Source organism: Jaculus jaculus, chromosome 14 (genome assembly GCF_020740685.1).
Source record: "Jaculus jaculus isolate mJacJac1 chromosome 14, mJacJac1.mat.Y.cur, whole genome shotgun sequence".
Taxonomy (NCBI): Eukaryota; Metazoa; Chordata; class Mammalia; order Rodentia; family Dipodidae; genus Jaculus; species Jaculus jaculus.
In genome coordinates, this window is record NC_059115.1 from 83467438 (window position 1) to 83494103 (window position 26666).

Here is a 26666-nt window from a genome sequence, read left to right on the forward strand (position 1 = left end):
ATGTTTTCTTAGTTAAGTCTAAATTTAATCAGTAGTTTTCTCTCTCCCCTAAATTATGGAAGAATAAATGTCTTTATTCTAATATTCCCTCTTGACTACCTTATTATTATTATTCAGGACTTTTATGCCATTTGCTTTTTTATTTTATTTTATTCATTTTTTAGTTTTTCTGAGGTAGAGTCTCGCTGTAGCCCAGGCTGACCTGGAATTCACTATGAAGTCTCAGAGTAGCCTTGAACTCACGGCAATTCTCCTACCTTTACCTTCTGAGTGCTGGGATTAAAGGCATGCGCCACCACACCTGACTCCCATTTGCTTATTTTTACATCCAGAAATAATTAGACATCATCCTGATTCTGTGTGCATTTTCTTATAGTTACTAATTTCTCTGTATATCATTCTTCCTTGAATTCAAAGCTTCTGGGATCAAATCCAAGTTTGGGACTGGTATTCAATCTCTAAGATACAAAGGTAGGCAGTGTCTTGGGCATAAAATGAGAAGAGAAAGGTTCTAGGAGACATGCCACTCTCTCAACCCCACCCTCTCCTGCAGTACGTCCCCTGAGGACACAGTTCCGGGGCATCTGTGAGTATTGTCTATGAGCACTGTCCATGGAAACAGAAGCCATCGCGTGAGGATTTTCTTTTTATCCTCTCCAGGGAGTATGTTTTATGGTAAAAGAGGGAGAAACAAAGTTTCATATAACTAAAGTCAAATATGCTCAAGTTAAAGGACTGCCATTTACTCTGAGATTGTGTCTTTAATCCTTTTTTTTTTTTTTTTTTTTACTGTGAAAATAACCTTTAGTTTAGAAAACAATGGGGATGATAGTTAAAGTTTTTGGGTTTGGCTCTAGATTTATTATGTTTGAATATTTCCTTGGCATATACAAGGATACAAATTACAGCCCACCCATTTTGAAGTATTACTGTCTTTGAATTCTGAAACCACTGCTCTAAATAACTAGCTATGAGTTCGATGTGTGGATACTGGGCCTCCTAAAATGCTTGTTTCTTGGTTTTACCAAGAGCTATCTTGGTTATTCAGATTGTGTGTGAATCTTGTGGTGTTAACAGTACTTTACCATGAGGAAGAAACCAGACCAAGTGATCTCTAAGCTGATCACAGAAGAATGTAGATTGCAACTATGTTATATTTATACATTTTTAAAGGTCTTGGGCTGGAGAAATGGTTAACTCAGGTGTGATTCCCCAGCACCCACATAAAACAGATACACAAAGTAACACATGCATCTGGAATTCATTTGCAGTAGCAAGAGGCCCTGGCATACCCATTCATATGCATTCTCTCTCTCTCTCTTGCAAATAAATAAAGTATATTTTTAAAGTCTTAGAGACATATTTATTCTGTATTTGTATTAAATCTGTGATTCAGGTGTGATAATGTATGCTGCAATCCCAGCCTTTGGGAGCTAGAAGTAGAAGGATCAGGCGTTCAAGGCCAGCCTCTGTTACATAGTATGTTTGAAGCTAACCTGGACCACATGAGAGCTTGTCTCAGATAGATAAATAAATAAATATCTGTGACCCATCTGGATATGGGAGGGATTTAAAGTTCCTGCTGTTAGCTAACCTACTACTGCATCTGTAGGCTACCATCTGGGAAGATGTGATCTCCTTCCTTCCTTAGTATGCCATCTCTACAGGAGTACTTGAATTCTTATTTCTCTGGTATGAAGAATGGCCTCAGGCCTGGTGGGATAGCTAATGCAAAGCCTAATGGCCCAGGTTTGACTCCTCAGCACCCACATAAGCCAGATGCACAAGGTGGTGCTTGCACCTGGTGTTCATTTGCAATGGCTGGAGGCCCTAGTGCACCCATTCTCTCTCTCTCTCTCTCTCTCCCTCTCTCTCTCTCTCTCTCTCTCTCTCTCTCTCTCTCTCTCTCTGCCTCTTTCTCTCTCTCTCTCTTAAATAAATAAATGAAATATTAAAAAAAAACAAATGGCATCTGTTTATTTTTAATCATCATATGCTTGGCACTGACATTTTATGTGGAGTGTTCAGTCATTATTGTCACCTAGACAAATTATGACTCAGCAAAGATGCATTAACCACAACCTTTGGACACTTCTGAACTTATAATAAAATTGTTAACTGGCAGGTTTGTTGTTCTCTACAAGTATAAGGAAAGGAAGTTATAAAAGAAAGCCTTGGTTATTTGAGAGAGAAAATTAACATTTCCCAATACCATTTTTTCTAGTGAAGGAAGCCCCTCCCCCAGAGTGGAGCTGCTGCATAACATCGACCCCTATTTTGTGGACACCTCACCCTGTGAGTACCCAGTCGTGGCTATGGTGAGTCACTGACTCACTGAACAGTTCTGTTTTGTTTCTCCCCCACTATCCCTCTAGCCTAGCCTTCTCTGAGTTGTGAAAGTAAATAGTTCTTCATGACATATGTTCTAATAATCCCATGGAGGCTTCGGTATGCTGAAAGGAGTGCCAGGTGATGAGTCAGGATAGTAAACTCGATCTGTTTACTGACTACATGCCCTTTAAGCCAGCACAGTCTCTTTGCCACAGCTTTTCCTGCCCGTAACAGTAGAGCCTATGGGATCTCTGAGGCCCCATCTTCCTCTAGATGTTGTGTTGTTTCCTGTTCTTATCTGTGAGTTCCAGAGCCATCTTCCAGAAAAATTCACCATCAAGTCAGCCACTGTCAGGCTCTGATGGTATGAGTCACTGCATGGGTTGACGGGGCTGGCCAGGTGCTGCCCAGTACCTGCTGGGTCTTACTGGGGAGTAACAGCTCTCTGGAAGTACCTGAGCTTCCGTCTGCCTGCTACCTGTCCCTCTGTGAGGAGCCTTTCTAATTCCTTCAAGGTCACTCTCATGTTCCTACACTCAAGTACATCTCACACCTCCTCCTTTCAGCACATTCTGCTGCCCCTCCTCTCTTTACCTCTTGGCTCTTTCTTTCCAGTCTGTGAGAGTTCCCTGCTTAGAAATTTATTTTAAATGTGCCATTGGGCACTCAGGGCCTCCCTCACCTGGTCAGCCCTACACCAGGCTTGCCCAACTACATATTCCGTGCCCTGGCCTGCTTGCCATTTCCAAGCATGTAGTGCCATTCTGGTGACTTGAATATGCTTACCCCAGGCCTGGGCTACCTGTTCTCTGACTCTCCACTGTTTCTCAACGCCCCACCCAAGGTCACTCTGTGAAAGCTTTCCAGAAGTGAAGCCGTGGTTTCTGCCTCAGTGTCTCCATTTGTGCCTCTGAATAGCATCCATCACAGGATCACATTGCACTAGTGCCTGGAAGCCACGGCCTATGGCTTGTTGACCTTTTGATCCTCATCAGGTCACACAAACACCCCGTACTTGCTAGTTACTCACTAATGATTACTTGATGATTGTGGGGACAACTGGAGGAGAGCTTAGTTAGACTCAGTGAAAACCAAAGAGGGTGCCTTAACCCAGGCAGGAAAGGGCTCTGAGACAGGCAGTCAGCTTCTGTTCTGATGGAGTGAGATTCGGCTAGTGCCAGAGGCACGAGGAGGGTTTAGTCCCTGGGGACTGTAAGAGCGGCCCACCTTGGTGCTGTCTGGTGTGGTCTGTCTGGCTATTAGGCACTTGAAATGTGGCTAATTGTGGGTTGAGATGTGCTCTAAGCATAAAATACCCATCAGAATTTGAAGACTCTGTGCACATATATGATATATATGGGGATATTATTGTACACTTTAGTTTACTTCTTGAAAATTTCAGCACCTTGGGTATGTAAAGTTGAATGTATTATTAATGCTCCATTTGTTATTTTTCCTCTCTTTAATGTAGCTAACGGAAAATGTAAAATTATGTTTGTGACTTCCATTACATCCCTGTTGGTCTAGAAGGTGCTAGGAAATGAGTTGAGAAGATACCCAGGAAAGGATTAGAGACCTGTGACTAATCACTGTAAAGCCACATCAGTGATCTTAACTTCTCTGGGCTCCTGCACACCTATGACATATAACCTATTCCAAACCCATGAACATGTCTAGGGGTGGCTGGAGGAGAATAGTAAGAAAGTTGGAATGGTTTTTAAAACTTCTGAGTCATTCAGTGCACTGCAGGACCCAGTATGACTCAGGTCCAGGGACATACGCAACGTGGTGCCCACAGACTGATTGTAAACTGTCTTCTGCTGAATTTCACGGTCAACACTGAATGCATAGCCCTCATCTCAAGGAGAGGAGGAATAGTTTATTCTAGAGCCAAATGTGAATAACAGTGGCCTAGGAACACAGATTCAGGTTGCCTCCAAATACAATGCTCCAATATGTTAACAATTTTTTTGAAGTTTTTAATTATAGAACAAAGCAAAGTCATAAATCAAGGAAGGCACTTTTCATATACCTTGGTGGAAATATCAGGTAGGCAGGTTACGGGAAAGCAGGGAAATCTACTATAGGTTTCAGATACTATCTGATGATATTCTTATATTTTAGGTCGGTAGAAGCTAGGGGGTCTGTTCATATTTCAAAGGACTTACTTAGGTCACATGCTATTAGAGGTAAGACACAGAGGTGGAGGTTAGTTGGCCATCAAAGTGGGTAAAATATACAAGATAATTTGGCTGTGGATCTGTAATATTCTTTATTGTTGCTCTTTCATAAGACGTGAGATTTGGACATACATTATATATGAGAAGCAAGATATTGTGTATATTTCCTTTAGCATTTTTCTTTTTTTGTTCTCTTCACTTTTTTATTAATTGTGAGTAAATTGTATTGTTGCAGTCCAGTTCTCATTGCTGTTAGAAATCACCCAACCAAGAGTAGCTTCTGGGAAAAAGAGGTTTATTTTGGCTTACAGGCTCGAGGGGAAGTTTCACGATGGCAGGGGAAAACTATGGCATGAGCAGAGGGTGGACATCACCCCCTGGCCAACATAAGATGGACCACAGCAACAGGCCCCACTGGCATGGGGAAACTGGCTATAAGGCCCATAAGCCCGCCCCCAACAATACACTCCCTCCAGGAGGCATTAATTCCCAAATCTCCATCAGCTGGGAACCTAGCATTCAGAACACCTAAGTTTATGGGGGACACCTGACTCAAACCACCACATGTATGAACATATTACATATGGGCCATATTCCCATTGGGTTATACTCTCATGCTCCCACTCGCCCAAGCCCATTCCCTAAGGGCCCTTCTCAGTGGGCTTATCAGATTCACCATGGGTTTTGAATGCGCCTGCCTGGGCAAGGGGTGGGGTGGACAACAATAATGCTTCAGAATACTCTCTTCCACTCTGTGGCTCTTACAGTCTTTGAGCTCCCTCTTGCACAATGTTCCCTGCACCTTAGAGGGCTTGTTATAAGTTTCATTTAATGTTGAGCTCCCTGTGGCCTCTGATTTTCTGCTTTGATGAGTTGTGTGTATTCTCAGTGTCTACTTCCATTTCCCTGGAGGAGCTTCTCTGGATAGCAGTGAGAGCAACCCATGAGTTTAAATTGCTGCTTCCTCTGTAGTGTCTCCTGGGCCCATGCAAATGTGATAGAGGTGACTCACCTCATCTCATGCTAGGCAGGCAATCATTTTTCTTATCTTGTACTGAGGGGTCTTGGGTCTCCCTGGCATTTGCTTCCATCTGTAAAAAGTATATTCTGTAACCAGGAATGAGAGCAGCATGGATCAAAGGGGATAAGCATATACATTTAAAAGACTTCTTGATGGGCATACCTCTCAGTCTGGCCAAAGAACAGTGAGATCTTCTCTCTAGAATCCATGACCTTCCAAGCCATAGGCTTCTGACTTGGTTCTCAGCACTAGGCAGGAATTCTCTCCCACTGAGCAGGCCCCGCACCCCATCAGAGAACAGCTGATTACCCCCATAGCCTGTGTGCCTCTGTTGCACAGGTGTGTATATCTTGCCTGACTAGTTGATTCTGTAGCTTCAGGATCCCCTGCTTGTTCACACTGTTAGTGTCCGTTTTCTCTTAGCAGCTCACATGGCATGTTCCAGAACCACAAGGGCCAACCAGCAGGGAACTTGCTTCCATCTCATATCAGCATGATCTTTTCACTGGACTTGCGATACTATAACCTCTCTACACTGAAATTCTAATAAGTCAGTTAGCCTTGCAGGGTATTCGAAGTAGGTACAGTTGTTTTCTGGGAACTTAGTTCACACCACCTATAAATAAAAAGTCTGGTGTCTCCCTCCTCACCAGGCTGGATTTGGAGTTGGTATTAGAAGTGGCAGCTTGAGAACCACGTTCATCCTATGGTCATCACGGCCCTGCTTGTAGTAGGGTTTGTGGTGTAACCTGCCCCTAAAGTGCTCCTGCAAAATAGCAGCATAGGCAGAAGGTTCCTGCAGTGTGCACGCCAGTAAAGGCATGGAAGTCGGAGCAGAGAGCTGGCCTAGTCATCACCCATGGGTGCCAAGTATGTTTTCTTTGTTTGGACTCAGTTTCCTGCATGCTGTTTGGTAGACATGTAAGGCCATTATTGATATCATAATTTAAGATACTTCCTGACCTTCTTTCTGTCCATTGTGCCTTCTATGAAGTCCTTTTCGTGTTGGCCCTCCTCCCAGCTTGGGACCTTTGCTGTGACTCCTGCATGTATTAAAGGGCACCGGCCAGCCCTGGCAGCAGCGCAGACTCACGTTCCCTGCTGATTCCCACAGCAGGCTGATCTCTATTGTCCATGCCTGCAGGGAGCAGAGGGCCACCTTCTTCCTCATTCAGGGCCACACTGTGGGTCTTTCCTGTCCACTGTGGATTCAGTCTGCTGGGAGGCAGAAGCAGAGAAAAAGAGTACCTTTGGTTCCTGCTGCTTTTCACGGTGATGATACAAACCCATTCCTTGTTCTAATGCAATTGTTTGTAGAGGAAAAATTAAACCCAGCTATCAGAAAATATGGACAGAAATTCTGGAAAGGCCAACAAATATGAGCTTTTGTGAAGTTAGAAAGCAACCAGTCTAGCATATCAAAGGAATGCTGCCATTTGATCCAGCATTATCACAGAAACATTTCTTTCTTTTTTAAAATAGTTTATTTATTTATTTGACAGAGAAAGAGGAAGAGAGAGAGAGAGAATGGGTACACCAGGGCCTCCAATCACTGCAAGCGAACTCCAGATGCATGTGCCACCACATGCATCTGGCTAATGTGGGTCCTTTGGTTTTGCAGGCAAACACTAAGCCATCTCTCCAGCCCATCACATAAAACATTTCTATGGTGCCCCAATCCGGTATGCCCCAGACTGATTGTCAAACTTAGGGGAGAAGAAGGCGATGTTTCATCTTCATTGGCCCCAAGGGCACTTTTCATTAAGTGACTTTGAAGTGAATTAAGTGACTTTGAAGCTTTAGTGTTCAGACGGGACTGTAAAGCAGGACCTCACCTGGTTTCCTTTTTCACAGAGCTGGAAACCATGCACTTGTTAATGAGCAGTGATGTTTTCAAAGGCATAGTCATCAAAGATGAATATAAGTGGCAAGGTTGGAAACATTATAAGTAGTAGAGTAAGCTGGATCAGTCTATGTTTGTTACTGCTGCATCCTGTCCATTTCTGGTCCCTGTGCCAGCCTTCCCATCTCCTCTCTTCCTCACAGGTGTCTTCTTGAATCATGGACATAGGCATTAGAGGTTGGCTAGGGGAACCCTAAAGCTACATAGCACTGGATTCTCCCAGGTGCTGGCTCTTAGATTCTGACAGCTGCTCCATCCTACCTCCTGTTCAGAGAGTAGGGCACATCCAGGGTCTCTTGAGTGGATGAAATTAGCATGGTGTCTCACGTGGGCACAAATAGTTGGTAGGTTACAACTTAGTCACTAACAGTAAAAATACTAAAAGGTTAACACAAAAGATTGGTGAAGACATCTGCACACACACAACAGAAACAATAGGCTCTCTCACAGCCATGAGATCCACAGTTCTGCAGTAAACCAAGCCAATCGACACAAGTGTAGGTACTGAGGGTGATTGCTGTCAATGGTTAGGGCTGAGGAGGATGGCAATGAAAGGAAACTGGACTCGTTGTGAAGTACTGGCAGTATTGTAACATGGTGCTGCTGCTGTGGAAGACACTATGTAGTTCCTCAAAAAATCCAAACTGGAATTCTTGTAGGATCCATCCATTCTGCTTCCATCTACCCCTCATCTCCAGTTTTTCATCTTGTAAAACTGAAACTTTATACCTAACTAAACAATAATTCCTCATTCCCTTCTTCTCTCGGCCTCTGGCAATCATCATTCAAACAACTTGAAAGCAGGGTTTCTAACAGATATTTGTACACACATGTTCATTATAGCATCATTCATGAGAGCCCAAAGGTAGAAAACCCAAGTGTTCACTGAGAGTGAACAGAATATAACCTAGTGGTTTTTCTAGTGTGGTTAAAGCCCTGAATGAAACCAGCAATGCCACAGAAAGTATACACAGCATATGAACAAATGCCACTGAATATTATTTAGCTTTAAGGAAAAGAATGTGGGCACCTGCTACTACAGCATGCCTGAACCTGAAGGGCAGCATGCTGAGTGAAATGAACAAGTCAGGAAGCACAGGTCTACTCGGATGCATCACCTCAGTATCTTAGTGGTCCACTCATAGGAGGCACCAGTCAGAGACAGCAAGTAGAACAGCTTCCCTGAGTCCCAGCACCACCTTCTCTGGCTCTTCCCTGTGTTAGGCTCTACTTCATTCCTGGGGAAATTCTCGTGGTTTTCATTTTAGTCTTGGAGACCCAGATCTGCCTTTGCTCTTTCCCTCGCTCCAGTGACACATGTGTGGGTTGTAATTGCTTTCCTGTGACTTTGAGGGATCTTTCTGTTAACTGTTGCAGGCTTTCTTCTGAGGTAACCTTGGAAGTATTTTCAGAATTTACTTTTTTTTTTCTTCTCTAAGTCTTAATAGTTAGTTATCCTTCCACTGATTAGTCCGTTTTTTTTTTTGTTGTTGTTGTTGCTTATAACAAAATACCTGGGGAATTTTATAAATACCTGAGTTCTTTTGAAGCAGAGCCCAATATCAGGTGCTCCCGTGTGTTTGGCTTCTGAAAAGGGCCTATTGGTAGGTGGCATCATGATGGGAAGTGTGTGGAACACCTGGGGAACAATATGGCACCACTCACACTGATTGATGGGAAGCCTGCGTATGTCTAAAACAGTGGAACAACTCTGATCCGAGGTGCTGAGTTAAGCTCCACATGGTTCAGAGGGTGCCCAGTGCCAAATGCCATCCTTCCCTAAGATCTAGCCAGCACAGCTCAGATCATGGAAGAATCTCTTCAAAGATATTTGGCTTAGAGAAACTATATCCCCTCCTTTGGGGGGCAGGTTGGTCTCAGCTGTTCCAGGGTAATGGTCCTCTCCATCTGAGACCACATATCACCTTGGAAGTCAGATGTGACATTCTGTGATCATTAGAACTCTGCCACAACCCATTTGTACAACATAGATCTATATGCTTTACGTATGTATATGTATCTATACACACAGAGACACACACACATCAGAGAGAGAGAGACTGAGACTCCAGTTATGCTGGCAGGACCTGATTATAGGAGAAAGGCACTAAGAGAAGTCTGTACCATCCACCTCACCAGAGGCCTGGCTTCAGCGTGTGTAGTGTTGTTACTCCCCTGAGGAAAGGACCTCTTCCTTTGAGTGTCATAATGGATGTTATCTGTCTCGTGAGCATAGGTAAGAGTAGTCTCTGCCTCCTCTGTTCTCACATGATCATTTCTGGTGGTAACAGCTGTCAGTTCTGCTTGTGATCGAGGACTCACTCATCCAGGCTCAAACATGTTATCATTTGAACCTAAACTGTCCCCCATAGGATTATGGTTTCATACTCATTCCCCAGCCGTTGACACTATTTTTAGGAAACTGTAAAACTTTTAGCAGGTGACATTTGGCTGGCAGAAGTAGGTCATTAAAGTAGACCTTTGGAAGTTCTAGCCCAGGCCCTGCTTCTGGCATCTCTCTGCTTCCTATCCACCAGCATGTAAACAGTTTCCTCCTTCACACACTCCTTGGACACCACCATGGTGTCCCTCCCAAGCTCATGGCAACAAGCAACTATGGATCCAAACACTCTTGACACTGTGACCCCAAATAAACCTTTCCTTTCCTACATTGCTTCTGTCAGGTATTATGGTCATAGTAAGAGCCCCTTCTCTGATGTCATTTTCCTGTATTAGTTACTTTTGTTCACTGTGACCACAACACTGTACAGAAACAAGGGAGAAGACTTATTTCTTTTTTATTATTTTTAAAACATTTTTATTTATTTGACAGAGAGAGAGAGAATGGGCGCGCCAGGGCCTCCAGCCACTGCAAATGAACTCCAGACACGTGCACTCTCTTGTGTATCTGGCTAACGTGGGTCCTGGGAAATTGAACCTGGATACTTTGGCTTTGCAGGCAAATGCCTTAACCACTAAGCCATCTCTCCAGCCCAAGACTTGTTTCTTGCTCAGTTTCAGATAGGTTTCAGTGTACAATGGCAAGGGAGGGATAGAGGAGCAAGAAACCACTCAGTTTATGGTGGCAGGCAAGGAGTGCTTTCACATGTGGAAGACATTCATACTGAAAGAACGCATGCTGATAAGTGAGGATGTGACAGGAACCAGAGGCCAGGAAAGGTTAGCCTTTAAAAGCCCACCCCAGTGACCTACTTCTGTCAGCAAGACCCCACTTCCTAAAAGCTTTGCAGCCTCCTGCAATAGCGCCATCACTACTGGGGAATAAACATGAGCCTGTAGGGAACATGTCTGATTCAGACCGTCACACTTTCAAAATGCAGGCCCTTGAGTGTCTGTCATGCCTGTGGACATGAGCGCTTGCTGTCTCACAGTGCAGCTGCCCCCCATGCTCCTGTGTTTCCCACCCAGAGCTGCAAGCTCCAGGTGGACCAGATAGCAAATGTACACCTTATTCAATATCCATGTAGGAGATGTATTCATACTGAAAGAACGCATGCTGAAAGTGAGTCAATGATTAACTCATTTGCTTACAGTAAAGCTAACCAAAGCAATGATGATGTCACACATTTTTTCAAGATGCTTTCAGTTCTTTCTCAGAGTAACTCGGACCTTCCATCTTTCTGCCTTAAATGAGGTGTTTGCAGGGTCAAGTGGGGTGAGATGTACCAGGTGCCCATCTCCATGGTGATCATTACTCACAGAATATGAGAGCTTTGAAGCCACCACCTCCTCCTCACTGGTGAAGAAACTGGGGTTCCAGGTCCCTTACAACTATAAATATTAGTGCTGGAACTCAGGACTCCACAGGTCCTTGCAAATATATCCCATCCTACTGATTCCAACCATCTTTCCACTTCATGCCTTGCACTTGTTTGATGGGAAAGGGGCACCCACACCTCAGTGACAATGTCTCACCTCAATGACATGATGGTGGGACATGCTACATTTATTTGAGGCTGGGTCAATGGGACATATAGTGACCCCAACCCTGATGGTTTCGCATGTAATCTGACTCTGAATGATGGCTGCTTCTGTTTGTAGAGCTGGGCATTGGAGTCCAGCCCATTCCTAGTGTGGGGTACACTGGGGATAAGATTGAAAGGAGGGTGTTGGAATGGGCAGTATCAGTTCATGCAACATGCAGAATTTGGGGATGTCAGACCTGGGTTTGAATACCAGCTTTGACTTCCTTCCCGAGAGCCTGGGGTAAGTTCTTCCAGTCATCTGTTTAATCCCCCGTCAACTGAGGACAGTTATAGAAATCTCCTGTAAATGTGCCCACAAGTCCCGCATGCACTTGTGTCATTATGCTGTAGCCTCTGGGATTGCTCAGGAGAGGGGAAACTTCACGTTTTGCTTTATTAATTTCTACAGTTCTTAACTTCAGCGATGAGTACTTCACTAGTCAGAAGTACATCTTTCAGACTGAGTTTAGAAAGCCAGCCTGAGGGCTTTGTGGAGATCATACCATTGTAAAACTCTAACACCCACTTTGTGTGAGGCATTGTCCTCAGTCAGCCAGAGAGGCCTCTTTGTAACGGCTCTTCTCCACTGCCAGCCTTCAGACCTCAGACCCTGACTTCTTTGTTCACAATCCTCCTCATGCATCAGGAGCTTGTTTTGCAGCTTGTCATGCTGTTCGCAGACTGTGTTTAGCTGCCAGTATTTATCTAATGCAGCTCCTCCCATTTCCCTTGCTGGGGGTCACTCCACGCCCTCCTCACAGAGACCAAGCACCCAGAACTTTCTCCTTTTGGATTTTCAGTGCCTTCCAGGCCACCTCCTGCACGTTGGAGAGTGCTCCTGCTTGTTTGGAAATGTGGCCTTTTTGATGCGGCAGGCAGTCCCATGGCCTCTTGTCCCATTCCTCCCTCAGCGCATCTCAAGTGACACGCATCAAACTATTGCTGCTAATACTCCATTGTGGTCGACTGGCTTTCATCCTGAGAAAATACACAAACCAAAACCCAAACCACATTGCTTTGAAAACACTAATTAATCCTCACCATGTTCCTTAGATACCTAGAAATTTCAAATCCCACCGCTCCAATTTTATGTTTGGAGAAATCAGGGTAAGTGGGGCCAGACGACAGAGCTGATGAAGGACTTGGGCTGGCGCTGCCTCTAGGAGTCAGGCTATTTGATCAAGGGCCAGCTGCCTCACCAAATTCCCTTCTGAACAACAGCATGGAGTTGCTTTTTCCATAACCCCATTGCATTCTATTTCTACGGCAAAATACCTGAGACTGGATAGTTTCTGAAGAAGAAAGGTGTGCTTGGCCTACAGGTTTGGCGACGAGCAGGCACTGACATCCATGCACCTCTGGTGAAAGCTCCTTGGCTGGATTACATGGTGGATGGTATCATGGCAGGAGTGCATTTGAGAGGGAGCGATCACATCGTGAGCCTAGGAGCCAGAGTCAGGAGGGGCCAGTCTTGTTCTTTAATAGTGTTTTCTTTTATGGGAATCTCCTGAAGTGCCATGAAGAAATGCATGGATTCCTGCTGAGGGCAGCAGTGACCCCTACTGGCCTAATAGTCCTGTAGTGAGCCGAGCCTTTCAATGGCTCCACTACTTCCAGCATCACCTCTCTGAGGATCAAGCTTCCAGCACATGAGCCCCGGGGAACACACTCAAGCCATAGTGCTTACTTACACACCAGCTTTCCCCCAGGGTTGCCATGGAGTCAAAGCCTCTCATTTTCTTTAGTTCTGGTACCACTTAGGTATTTTAACCATGGTCCATTAGTTCTAGCTTATTTAAAGAGCTATGTTGATCTCAAGACTCAAAACACAGGCAGACTAACTATCAAATCCTGAACCTCAGCCCCTCTACTTTCCTCAGATCCAAGTCTAGTAAAGATTTGAGGACATATATACTCACTCCTTGCTTTCATTCCTGGTCTAGACTGAGTAGTCTCCCATCTCAATTCTGTAATTTGTAAACACACATACACATACCTCTCTCTTGAAAAATTCATCCATAAAATTCTAGAAAAATATAAACCACACAAAATTATATGGGACATATCTAACAGAATTAAAACATGATCTTAATTTAATATTACTACTGGGTCAATATTGCTAAATATTAACCTGGTAAGATTTTTTTAAAGGGCTTTAAGGTGCTTGTGTATAAAGCTAAAATATAACTTTAAAGATATTTATGGGAATTAAGATGCTGAAATTGGCTGGCATCTGCCTTACGTACTCATAATGTGAGATGTTAATAATGAGGGCTCATGGACTGATGTCTGTTACCTGAAGCAGCAAACACCTAGAGAGTGAGAACAGGCCCCTGCCTCTGAAGAGTCTCTGGAATCACAGGGAAAAAAAAATGTGCACGTAGGAAAGGATGCCAACAGCTATAAAGTAGCAACTAATGATAGATGACATGGCCTAAACCTAATGCTTAAGTAACATGGCGAAATGAGAGGCATTTGTGTGTGATTAGAAGAGACTTCTTAAAAAAAAAATACAGATTTTTCTATTATTTTAAACTCTGGTTTTATCTTTATTGATTTTAATGTGAATGGGAGAAAAGACTTTCACATTATTAATATTCTGTTGATGCTTGAACAAACCACCATGAACTTGGTGGCTTAAAACGGTTCATTTCTTCTTTAGTTGTGAAAGTCAAAAGCATACTACGAGGGTTGGAGAGATGACTTAGTTGTTAAGGCACATGCATGTGAAGCCTAAGGACCCAGGTTTGATTCTCCAGGTCCCACATAAGCCAGATGCACATGTGTCTGAAGGTAGGTAAGTACAGACCAGCAGAGAGAAGCCTTTCATTGGGCCTCATGTTGCATGACAACGTGACCCTGCAGGAGAGTATCTCCCAGCCGACTCCAACATTAGCCTAGCAGGCTGCTTACCTATCCAGAAAAGGGTGTGGGAAGAATGGCTGCACCAATTATGGTAGTCCTTCCTACAGATGAAGAGTTAGTATTTATGTGCACATATGTGTGCATGTGTGTATGGACCAGGGTCTCTTGCCACTGCAAATGAATGTCTGTCTGGCTTTACAGGGTACCTGGGGAACTGAACCCAGGTGGGCAGGCTTGGCAAACAAGGACCTTTAACCACCAAGTCACCTCTCCAGCCCTTGAACTTCTAAAAAATTATAGTAAGAATGCTTAACTCAAGATCTGTTCTCTGAACCGGCCTTTAAGCTCATAGTACAGCATTGCACACATTAGGCAGAGTGGAGACATGTGTCACAGTGGATGGCTAGAGCCTATTCACCCTTGTGAGTGATGGGATAGGGGAGGGCCAGAGGGGACACCCGTGGGGCAGCAGCTCCTTATTTTCCCATCCCAATACCCAGCCCTGCTTGTTACAGAAATGCCTACTTTAAGCCACTTTTCTTTTTTCTTTTTCTTTTTTTTAGTTATGTTCACAGTGTATACAGTCATGTTGGTATCATCATTAGACTCTTTTTAAAAAAGTAATTTTAGGGCTGGAGGGATGGCTTAGTGGTTAAAGCATTTGCATGCAAAGCCAAAGGACCCAGGTTCAATTCCCCAGGACCCATGTTAGCCACATGTCTAGAATTCGTTTGCAGTGGCTGGAGGCCCTGGCACATCCATTCTCTTGCTCTCTTCCTGTCCCTTTCTCTGTCAAATAAATAAATAAAAATAAAATAAATAATTTGATTGGGAACTTCAATATATAAGAATACTGCAAATTGGTCTTATTCCCATCAGGTCTCTTGCCCTCCTCCCCATCCCTAGTCCACTGTGGCCTCCTCACTTTTGATGGGGCTATTTATGGTTGTGCTGTTGAGTTTTCTAGTTGTTTTGTTTTTTTAACTCTACAGTTTTAGGAGTTCTTTAAGTGTTAACCACTTATCATGTAAGATTCACAAATAGTTTTCCACATTCTGTTGGTTGCTTTCCCTTTTTTTCCCTCTTGAACATTGTCTGTCATTTACACAAACTTGTCAGCTTATTTTACTTTTCCTTCAACGACTACAGTAAGGAATGTTAATGAGGATTGTAACACCTGTGTTACAGTATGCTTCCCTGTGAAGAATAAAGCTCTGTGAAAACTCAGTTGGCTGGTGGATGACAAGAGGACCCCATTTTCTCGCCACAGGGGCACTAAGCACATTCTCAGCTGGAGGCAGGATTGACTAGAGGCTCCCACCACTAAGAAAGATACCGCTGGGCCCCAGTGGCCCGGATAATGACTCACAAACACAGCAAGGTATTGAGTGCCACTGCACCCCAGGCTCAGTGCTCCCCCAAGATAATCTCTGATTATCCAGTTAACTCTTGAAGATCAAGGACTACAGAAGCTATGAGATGAGGGTACCAGTGCTGTTGTCCATGGAAAATAAACTTAATGTCTAGATTATTGTAGCTACAGAAGGCAAACCACTGATTGCACTGTGAGTGATAAAGTGACTTTCTGTTTGACTAAAACCTCAGTGAGATAGAACAATTTCAGCAATTGCAGGGTGCATCATCAGAGGTAGACAAACTTGTTGGCAGTTGCTCCAGGGGCCAGCATCCTTTCATCCTCCTTGAGGCCAGGCACAAACCAATCAAAAGCTGGTTTAGGTGCTGCACTGGCATATGGCAGAAGTAAAGGCTGAAGTCCTGCAGTTATTCAACAGGGCGGCCCTGGACAGCCTGACTCAATCAGGAGAAGTGGAGCATTTGCCGAATGCCTGTCAGAGGGCAGCGTTCCCAAGCGTTCCCTGTCAGAGGGCAAGTTCCCCACGGCACCAGCTGTGAGACAAGCTATCAGTTCCCCTGTGCAAAGAAAACCTCAGGACTCCAAGAGAGCAAAGGGCGTGCCCAAGGTCACAGAGCAAGCAAATGTGCTGAGACTGCCTTGAATGATCTTTTCATTGATTACCAAAGTCTTGATACCCAACACCTACTTCCAGAGCAGGACAGAAGCAATGAAGCATGGAACCCAACTCTGAGCTCACCAGCCCCCTGCCTGCATTGTCTCATTAGGTAGAGCCCATAGTGGCCATGGGAGAGCGGCAACGCCAGTAGGAACATGCCCACCTCTGAGGTACAAGAAGCCATCTATCCCACACACATTGTCACTGCTCATCCTTTGACCTCTGCAGCCTCGCTGTGTCCCTTTCCTTCCCAGGGTGCACCCCTGATGGCATCATCCTTGGCATGCTAAGATTTTCCTAGGCTTAAGAAGTCTAGGACCAGGGGGCTGGAGAGATGGGTTAGCGGTTAAGGTGCTTGCCTGCAAAGCCTAAGGACCCATGTTCTACACTCCAGACCCCACGTAAGTCAGACACACAAGATGATGCAAGCATGCAAGGTCGCACATGCGTGCAAGGTCACACATGCGCACAGAATGGCACATGTGGCTGGAGGATGATTATGATGGCTGGAGGTCCTGGCACACCAATTCTCTCTCTCTACCTCTTTATCTCTCTTGCTCTCTTACATTAAAATAAGAAACAAAACAAAACCAAATAAAAACAACAGCCAGTCTGTTGGACTTGCCTCAAAAGAAAAAAAAAGGGTGGCTAGGAGAATCACAGTGAATTCCAGGCCAACTTTGGATTACAGAGTGAGTTCCAGGTCAGCCAGGGCTAGAGAGAGACCCTGTCTGGAAAAAACAAAACAAATTAAAAAGAAAAAAAAAAAAGTCTAGGACCAGAGGAAGTGGGAGAAACTTGGTAAACACTGGGACGAGGCAGCCTTTGGCTGGTTGTGAAAAAAGAAGGAGGTGGAGATAGCAGAGCAGAAGATTTTCACACATTTTGCCCCAATCAATATCTCCAAATACAAATTGTTAGATTTGGGGGTTCACAATGGAAGACGAAGATGGATAGTTTTTTGGATCTAAGGTTTTGTTGTAACAGAGGAGGGGGAGAAAGAGGGAGGAGAGAGAGAGAGAGTAGAGCGAGAAGGGACAGAGAGACAGATAGAAAGGGGGTGCACACACTTGTAGCAGGAGAAGCCACAGAGAGCTAGCCCCAGGAGTGAGACTGCTGTGGGAGGAAGGGGGCTGTGGTGGGGTACAGAGGTAGGGGTGGGGGCCTTCCCTCCTCTTAGCCCAGAGGTATACTCAATTACCATACCCAGAGCAGGTCCCAGAGCCCCAGGGTTAACACTGACCAGGTGGTAAGGAGAGAGTGGGGATCAGTAGAGAGCTCGGAGGCTGTACCATAAATGGCTCAAAGATCTACTGTTGGGGTAGGGTTGATGATCCGCTTCGATCTGAGATACGAGATGTATGGTTTGCATGTCTACAAAGGCAAGTAAGTTCAACACAGGCAAAGGGAAGCTGCAAACAAGGCCTTTTCAGTCTTGTCCATCTTCCACATCTGCATCAAGTATCCCCAGTGCCCCATCGCCTTCATGCCTGAACCTAAAATGCAGACTCTTCCATGGAGCACACAGCTGTCGCCAACCTCCAGGACCAGAGACAGATACTGGAGCAGGAAAGGGTGTAGGAAGAGTGGAAGAGCCAAGAAGGAGCTGGAGAACTGAACTGCACAGTGCGAGCTGCAGCTTCAGGGTCTGGAGAACCTGCTGGAGTTGCAGGCCCAGAGCCTGCTGTGTCTCCCATGAGCCCCGAGGTCTGCCATGCTGCGGGGCTGCCTGCCCAAGGAGGAGTACGGCAAGTGAAACCGGATGGCTGAGAGAGGCTAGTGGCCTCACGAGAAGGCCCGGACCGCTGCTCCCACTGGGCCTGACCCCCACAACCCTGCCCCAGAGCCGGGAGGGGTCATGGCTCCCATGGCAAAGCGCCCTGGCTGTAGGCCCGGGCAGGGGGAAGAAGGGATGGCAGCACGGCAGAGGCACTGATGGTTGCGTGCTCTAGTGCCTGCTACCCCGTGCCTCAGACTCCAGGGTCTGCTCCCTGAGTAGGCAGATAACTGTGCCAACTTCCTTTCATGTGGCTTCAGTAGTCTACTGGGAAGAGCCGCCAGGCTGCAATCCTTTAATGGAAGGTGCTTGGCTCCTTGATGTAGGTGCTTCCTAATGTTCTTGACTCAGAGAGGTGAGAGACTCTCAGGTGGGGGTTCCTCTTCTGTCCTGCAAGCTGCCTGATTTCCAAATTGGGAATATTTTCAAAGTTTATCATAGTATCTCTCACTTATTTCTTAAGCACTGTACGTTTTCTCAGGAAAGTTGCTTTTCATCAGTGTAAGATGTTGGTGCAGGGTGCTGGGTACCGAGACTAGCTACCCTCTTTCCTAGCATCTCCACAGAAGCAATTTTGAACAGGGTACATGCGTGACTGACCAAGTAGGGGAGTTGAGGGAGATCGTGTGGAGAGAAAGAACAAAACTATCAGTCATCAGTGCCTGTGTTCTAAGCACTATGTGACACCTCCTGCCTCGCTCCCGTGCCTGCCTTTCCTTTAGAGGACATATCACGCAATTTCACATTGGAGTTGTAAAATCTATCATTTTCTTCTCCTGCTTAAAGCAGACATTTTGGTCTTTTGCATGCATCTATAGTCAAACATCTAGAATGATGACATGAAAACAATAGTAGTTATAGAACAAATGTTCTTCTTTATTGAAAAATGAAAACAAAGATTTCAATAGGCCTTTAAAGAAAGATCTATAAAAAAGAAAATTGTCTGGATGTCACAAGTACTTGTTTGAAATAGCTAATAGCATTAGAAAGCTCAGATTTGGCTAAATGAATGACAAGTTGAAGAGACAGTTACTTGAAACTGACACTCCTGCAAAGTGATAGTGACTTACACAGGCATCCAACTATTTGGACGAGTTATATTTACCTCAGGTCCTTTATGTAGTGTTGTAAAAACTCCTTCCAAAAATTAGCTCAGTGCTTATCTGACTTTACCTCATACTCAGAACAGAAATAAGGAACTGGAGAAATGGCTCAGCAGTTAAGGCAGTTGATTACAAAGCCTGGTATGTTTTAATTTTAAAAGTTGAGGATTACATCTGAGTTGTTTCTCGACAAGTTAAAATATAACATTTGATTTCTATTAGCAACTAATGTTTTAAACTGTTAGAGATTCAGAAAGAATCTCTTTTCTTTAGTTTCGACTATATTTTGAAATTTATGAGGATATTTTTGCTTAATCCCCCTACAATAATGAGCAGCACATGCCTTGCCTTTAAAGAGTGCAAGTGAATACACATTTTTTAAAATAAATTATTGACAGTGAAAACCAAATTAGAATAAAAGAGGTGCACATAAATCACCAGGCATAGTGTAAGTAAATCTGAGAATAATACTTTTTCATAACTTTATACTTAACCTTTAAGACACATTGCTTTCCAAATTGTCGATGGCTTGGCAGCTCCAGGGATGACATCTACTCTTTTACTATGCACTGTCTGCTTCTTTTAGATAACTCAGTGACACTTCATCATGTTTTAGTAATGAAGCTGAATTAGGCCAACTGGGGTTGCTTTTAAACCCTCCTAGTGCTAAGGAGAACACATTGCTGATATTCTGAGGTCAGACTGCTTTGGAACACTCCTCGGCCTTTATCCTGCTCACAGGATGTCTATTTCTAGAAATAAAAGTAAGCAAGTAAAGGAAAATCACTCCTGACAGTCCTAATTATTATTATTTATTTATTTATTTTTAGTTTTTTGAGGTAGGGTTTCTCTCACTCTATCTCAGGCTGACCTGGAATTTACTATGTAGTCTCGGGGTGGCCTTGAGCTCACGGTGATCCTCCAGCCTTTTCCTCCTGAGTGTTGGGATTAAAGGTGTGCACCACCACACCTGGCCCCTACATTAACTTTTTGATTATCCTAATCCTAGAAGCTTTTTCTGATCCTGATGTAATCTGGTATATTTGACCAAAAATAAATTTTTTAGACTGTTTAAAAAGTTTTTATTGTTTTTATTTATTTATTAGAGATGGGCGGATTAGGCATTCCAGGGCCTCTAGCCACTGCAAACGAATTCCAGACACATGCGCCACTGGGTGCATCTGGCTTACATGGGACCGGGAGAATCAAACCTGTGACCTTAGGCTTGGTGGGCAAGTGCCTTAACCACTAAGCCATCTTTCTAGCCCCCAAAATAATTTTTTTCAAAACATATTCCAATTAACAAGGCATAAATATTTATATTTTCAGCCTTGTCTCAAAAGCTTAGCTTTGTATCCAGTTTTTTTTTTTTTCTTTCTGATGTTCTATGATGTCAACATGCAGAAGGAAAACCCAGGCTTCCAACAAATGGCAGGAAGCTGAGCATTCACCACCCTGGAAGAGGGTCCCAAATCAATAGTGAAGAAGCCACCCTCTCCCACCCAAATTCTAAGACCCTGTTTGAACTGAGGGTCTGAATCTTTTTCAGTCCTTCCTGTTACCTTGCAGAAGAACTGGGGAAGGGAACAGACAAAACTACATCTCCTTAGAGATTACACAAAGAATCCAAGTGAGTAACAGTGTTTGGTTGGGGCAGTGGGGTTCCTCAAGCTTGATCCTGTATAATGGCTGATGAGCTACTCTGGCCTAGGCTTTCACATCTATGCATGTCTCACCACAGTAGCAACTGGGACATCTGTTGGTCAATCACTCCCACAGGAGATGCAGATCGTCCTCACTCAGTGTTATTGCATGAGCTTGTCCTTCACCTTGGGCTCACAAAAATAAAATATAAACGCATCTACCATTTCAATAAATGTGACAAACAGATCTATTCATGTTCTGAGAATTTACTATTCCTACCGTTTCTCCTCAAAGTGTTTAAAGATTAGTAACAAAACACTGTCCTATAAATAAGAGAGAAAAGCAAAGAATAAAATGTTATATTTAGTGTCATGTGAAAAATAATAGAGGTGTCAAAACAGGATTCAAAGGAAGATGCAGAGACGTTAGGCTGGTCCATTTGTTTGAGGGAGTAAGAGCATGGGTGACTTTGTTCATCCTTTTGGTCCAACTCTGTATTTCTTTGATAATTAGCAATATTTAAAGGCTAAAGGAAACAAGCAGGCTGCATATCTCTGGAGCTGATGCCTCCTCCCAGTGAGTGTGGCAACCTCTGTTCAGGGCCTTGGGGCTGTAGTGAATTGTCTGATGTTCCTATGTGGTATAGATCTGCATCCTGCCTACGTGACAGTAATAAATTACAGTGTCTCAGTAAAGACCAAGCTCATCAATTTTTCCAAAATCTGTATTTGATTAATTCTACAAAGGTCTAGGTCAAAGTTATTCCTCAAACCTTATTATTTTAACAAAGAAGCCAGGTTTCTGGGTTTGTCAGAAAATTCATTATAACTGTATAACAGTAAAAGGTCACAAAATGTCTCCTTCTGCAACAAAATAGCATATAAGAAAAATCTTTTTCCTCAACAATTCATTACTCCAGCAGAACCAAGAAAAACCTCTGACATTTCAGATCCCTTTGCTTCAGAGGAAGTAAATGTTCCATAGATCATGGAGAAAAATGACAAACAAATTAATGAAAAACAAATCCACTCTGCAGCATAGCAGGCCATGCCAGACCAAATGCAGTCAGTTAGCTTTGATTCCCAGTTCTTGCCAACTCTGAAGAGTGACAGTTTCCATAATGACACCAGGACTGTAGTTACAGAATGCTGTACACACACCAAAGAATTGCAAATTAAAGAAACATGCAGTGGAAAAGCAAAATGAGAAATTCTAGTATGTCGTGCATATTTAACTGTATTTGGAAAGTCACCGCTGGCACAGTGACATTAAATCTTGAGCTAATAAGTGGAAGCATGTGAGAAGTTATTCACTCCCCTTCTCACAATGCTCTATGAAGAATTGTAACTTGACCGAATTTAGCAGTTAAGTTTTCCCACATCCTAGAAATTCCTTCCTTCAATTCTGCTCCATTTGCAACACTAAACTTCACCAAGAAGTAGTTTATGTATGCTTGAGCTCTGGAGCTTTGATTCCATTGATTAAGAAACTAATTTTAAGACCATTTTTGCATTCCCATTGTCTTTGGGACACAAGGAGTGCAGACAAAAGCTGGCATACACAACGATCCCCAGCTCCTGTCCTCAGAGGGACCACTGTGACCACTTTTGCCCTTCGAGGGCACTTCACAAGTGCTCACTTCGGATTTATGGAACTGTGTACAACATACATGTCGTACTTTTTTCTCTTACGTGGTTTCATGTAAAATGTTTTATTTGTTGTTGTTTTGACACATATGTTTTTTCTCTCATCAGAGTCTCTGGGAGATATTTCCAGGTCAGTTGTTCTAAATCAGTGCCTCTTAATAGGGGCTACTTTGCCCCAGAAAAGATTTAGTAATTTTCTGGAGATCTTCTGGAGTGGAGGGTGCAATTAGCATCTAGAGGGTACAGCCCAGAGGTGCTGACAAACATCCTACAAATCACAGGCCAGCCCCACAACAAGAGAATTATCTACCCCAAATGTCAATTGGGTCAAGATTGAGAAATGGATCTGCTTTTTAAAATTTATTATTATTTTAAATTTTAATTATCTTTTAAGTTCCTTGCACTTCTGCATAGGAGTGCATCATTAACTTAGCCAGCATGCCACCCACAGTGTACATTCAGATGAGTCTTTAGAACACGTCCATCTGTGTCTATCATGAGTGCTTCGAACATTTCCTTTTTGCCCCACTGCAACCAGCCTGCCTTCCTATACACCCCTGTCTTACTCTCTTCCTAGTGCTGTCACAAAATGCCACAAACCAGATAACTTGTCCAAGACACACACTTCTCTCTCACAGGTACAGACACTGAGAAGCCCAAGATCAAGGTATCTGTCTATAGAGGGCTTGGTCTCTCTGCTTCCAGGATGGTTCCTCTAAGGTGAAAGGCACAAAGGTCCCTTTGGTAAGAGCATTCGCACCCCACCCTGGTAGAGGAGTCCAGTCGCTCCAGCCATGGCCCATCTCCTAAGACGGTGGAGATGAAAGTCGGCAGATGCATTTCAGAGGGTCACGTGCATTCACACCTCAGCAACCTCCCCCCCCCCCCCGCCTGCCCCTCCCTCCCACCGGTTACCAGTGGGCCTCTAAATCCCTTGGTTCCTTTTCAAGGGGTGCTAATTGGCTGTCCTGTGCTGTTTGCCAGAGCCCATCGCCTCCTCCTCCTTGAGCACTCTGCTTCTGGGTCCTGGCTCTGCCCCTGCCTGTCCACCTCTGCTGTCTGTCCTCTGCTGACTCTGGAACTGGCTGGCAGCACCACTTTCTGAGCCTGTGCTGACTTCCAGGCACCATGTTAGCCCCGGGGATGTGGAGCTGAACTGTGCATGCTCCCTGACCTGGAGACTCTGCTCTAGAAACAGGGCTTGTGCCAAGTTTGCTGAGTGATTGAATAAGTGGTTAAATATAGTATAGCAGATTTTAAAGGTCAGTGAGAAATGACTTTCCTTCATAATTTAGAATTTATTATGTATTTTATCTTCATGACTACTTCTTCGGAAACATGTATTTCAAAAGGTAAATCTAAAAAAGACTTTGCTCACATCTGCCTCTTTTGTCTGCTTTGAACCAGCACCTGCATTGTCTCACATTTGCTCTGCGGGGAATGTGCTTGCCCTCTGCCAGGGCTGAGAAAGCTCACATCAGAGAAGCAACTCTGCTTGCTGCGGGCTGGGAGGTGGGAAGGGTGGCAACCCCAGGGCTTCCTTCCCTTGCCCCCACTTCTCAGCCTCTGAGGACTGTGCGCCCTTCAGTTCCTGTCGCCCCTCACTTCTGTAAGGAGACTCCAGTAGACTGAGCACAGCTGCCGCCTGGCTCTGGTCTCCCGGGATCAAGGGACCTTAAGCCCCTACCTGAAACTGACAGCAAAGGAAATCTCAGCCATAAATCCAAGTCAGTGCTGAAATTAAATTCCTTCAGCCTGAACTCTGCTCACTGTATAGGCCAGAAGGAGACACACAGATGAATGGAAAGTGGCCGGGGCCCGAGCAAGCTAGGATGGGGCTAAGGGGCATATATAAACACCTATCTACAGTGCAAAACAGAATAAAGTTAGTCCTGAACAGAGGACGGAGCAGAGTGGCTTAAGGAGAAAGGGAGGATTAGTTGTGACGTGGGGATCAAGCTACACACTTGAAAATCATTTCCCCCTCTTAAAAAAGCAGAGAACTTTTACTCGATGGATTATTTTCCATTTGAACGTAAGAAAAGTGGGATTTATAGAGGAGAAATGGGACATCCAGAGAGCTAGGTTCCTAAGCATTATGTGGACCTGGGCACCACATGGTTTAGTCTGGTCCCGAGATTGTAGAAATGGAGTTATCATCTCTCAGGTATTCATGTCACATGTGGGATATTTATCTGAGATCTTAGGAGAAGTGTCCATTGTCGTATCTGTCTCCGTCTCAAAGGCTCAAGGCCAAGCAGCCCTGATTGAGTATCAAGGATCTTAATTTGACTCATTTCTGTTGGAGTTCATGGTCATGAATTCTTAAATCTGTGCCTATTGACCATTCCACATCCAACTGGGAAGTTAAACAGGGTCTCTGTGTTTATCTGTCCACATTTATCTTTCTAATGGCTTATGTTGAAGACTTCTGGGGTCTGAGGTTAGAAAGGAGATAACCCAGCACAGAGGCCCTTACCTGAAAGTATCAAAGCCCAGCCAGACAAAGGAAGCTTTGGCAGATGTGGAGATCAGAGAGGGAGCCACAGACATGGGAGCGTGACGCACTGGTTGAGGGGGTCAGTGAACAAAGACAACAGCCTTCATCATCAGCACTCTTGTTGACTTCTTCTCTATTAGTGACCCCCTCCTTTTGTTTTCCTGTGCTGTGGATCAAACCCAGGGCTTTGCATATGCTAAGCAAAGGCTTTACCACTGATCCACACCCCTAGCCTAATGACTAGTCTTCATCTCTCCAAGTAGAGTCCTAATGGAGCTAGAGTTAAGGAGACAAATGGACCATAATTCAAGAAGCTCTGGAGGGCCACTACTTTGCATCCTGCTATGTGACATACTTGCACCAATTTAGCAACCTAAAATGATACTCCTGACTACCTGATCGTCTCTAGGGAAATAGGCCAAACAACCTCAAATGCTGAACACAAGTATCCATGAGGCTGGGCTCCCCTGAAGGCTCTGGGAAAAGGCTTCTGAACTCTTGCAGATTGCTGGCAGAAGGTAATGGTTGGGGCTGGAGGACCAGAGTCCCTGTTCATTCCCAAGCATGGCTTTCCACTTCTCAAGTCCTGGACCCTTGGCCTCCTCCAGCTCAAAGTCAGCAGCAGAGATCCCCTTCCTACTGAATGTCTCATAGGCAGTCTCTCTCCTTTCTCTTCTGCCAGCCAGAGAAAAAACTGTGGCAAAAAGCTCACAGAATTAAGGTAGGCCCCCACCTTACTACAAAACCTCCTTTGCCTCTAATGTAACATATTGCTGGAGCAGCACCAAAGAAAAGATGTCATGGGAACCATCTTGGAATTTGGCCACTCACAGATATCCAGGCTAGGGCTCAGTATAACCTGGAAATGATACCTGGAACTCCAAGGCCAGAAAACTGAGACAGGTGGAGTGGGAATGACACAGGCAATGCCTGAACATGTCTCTGGAAGCCGAACAGAAGGGCTTTGGAGGGAGAATCAGATCACTGAACAGAGAATGAAAAGCCTTTGATCAGTACATATTTTTTTGAGGCTGTGGAGATAGCTCAGCTGTTAAAAGTGCTTGCTATGTGAGTAGAAGGGCCTGAGCTTGATCCCACAGAACCCACATGCCAGGGGAAAAAAGTCTGGCATGGGGGCCTATGCTCACAATTTACAATCCCAGTGCTGGAGAGAAATAGACTTGGGTTCACCAGCAAGTCTAGCCTTCTGGGTTAGCTCCAGGCTACTAAAAGAGCCTGTCTCAAGACTGGCAAACATGCCAGGTGTGGTGGCGCACACCTTTAATCCCAGCAGCACTCAGGAGGCAGAGGTAGGAGGGTTGCCATGAGTTTGAGGCCACTCTGAGGCTACAGAGTGAATTTCAGGTCAGCCTGGGCTAGAGCAAGACCTTACCTCGAAAAACCAAAAGAGAGAAAGGTGAACATCAACCGCCAAGATTGTCCTTTGGCCTCCATATCTTCCTGTACCCTCACAGGTATTTGCACACAAATGAACACACACAAATAAACATTCCTGAGCCCCAGTCCCACACAGGACTGGAGTTGCGTGTGTACACAGCCGCACCCAGCTGTTTCACGTGGGTCACGGGACCTGAGCTCTGCTGGCCTCAGGCCCGCACACTTGCTCGAACACACTCTTAAGCCCTGTGTCCTCTCCAGCCCAGATCGACCTAGTGC

At 44.6% G+C, this 26666-nt stretch overlaps 1 protein-coding gene across 1 annotated transcript in view; it reads left to right on the top strand.

Annotated features, from left to right (window-relative positions):
- Positions 1-26666, top strand: part of Arsb (arylsulfatase B) — a 177204-nt gene that overhangs the window by 108115 nt on the left and 42423 nt on the right. Inside the window, exon 6 of the mRNA XM_004651448.2 lies at positions 2225-2295. Within this exon, the coding sequence (XP_004651505.2) occupies positions 2225-2295 (71 nt within the window). The remainder of the gene's footprint in view (positions 1-2224; positions 2296-26666) is intronic.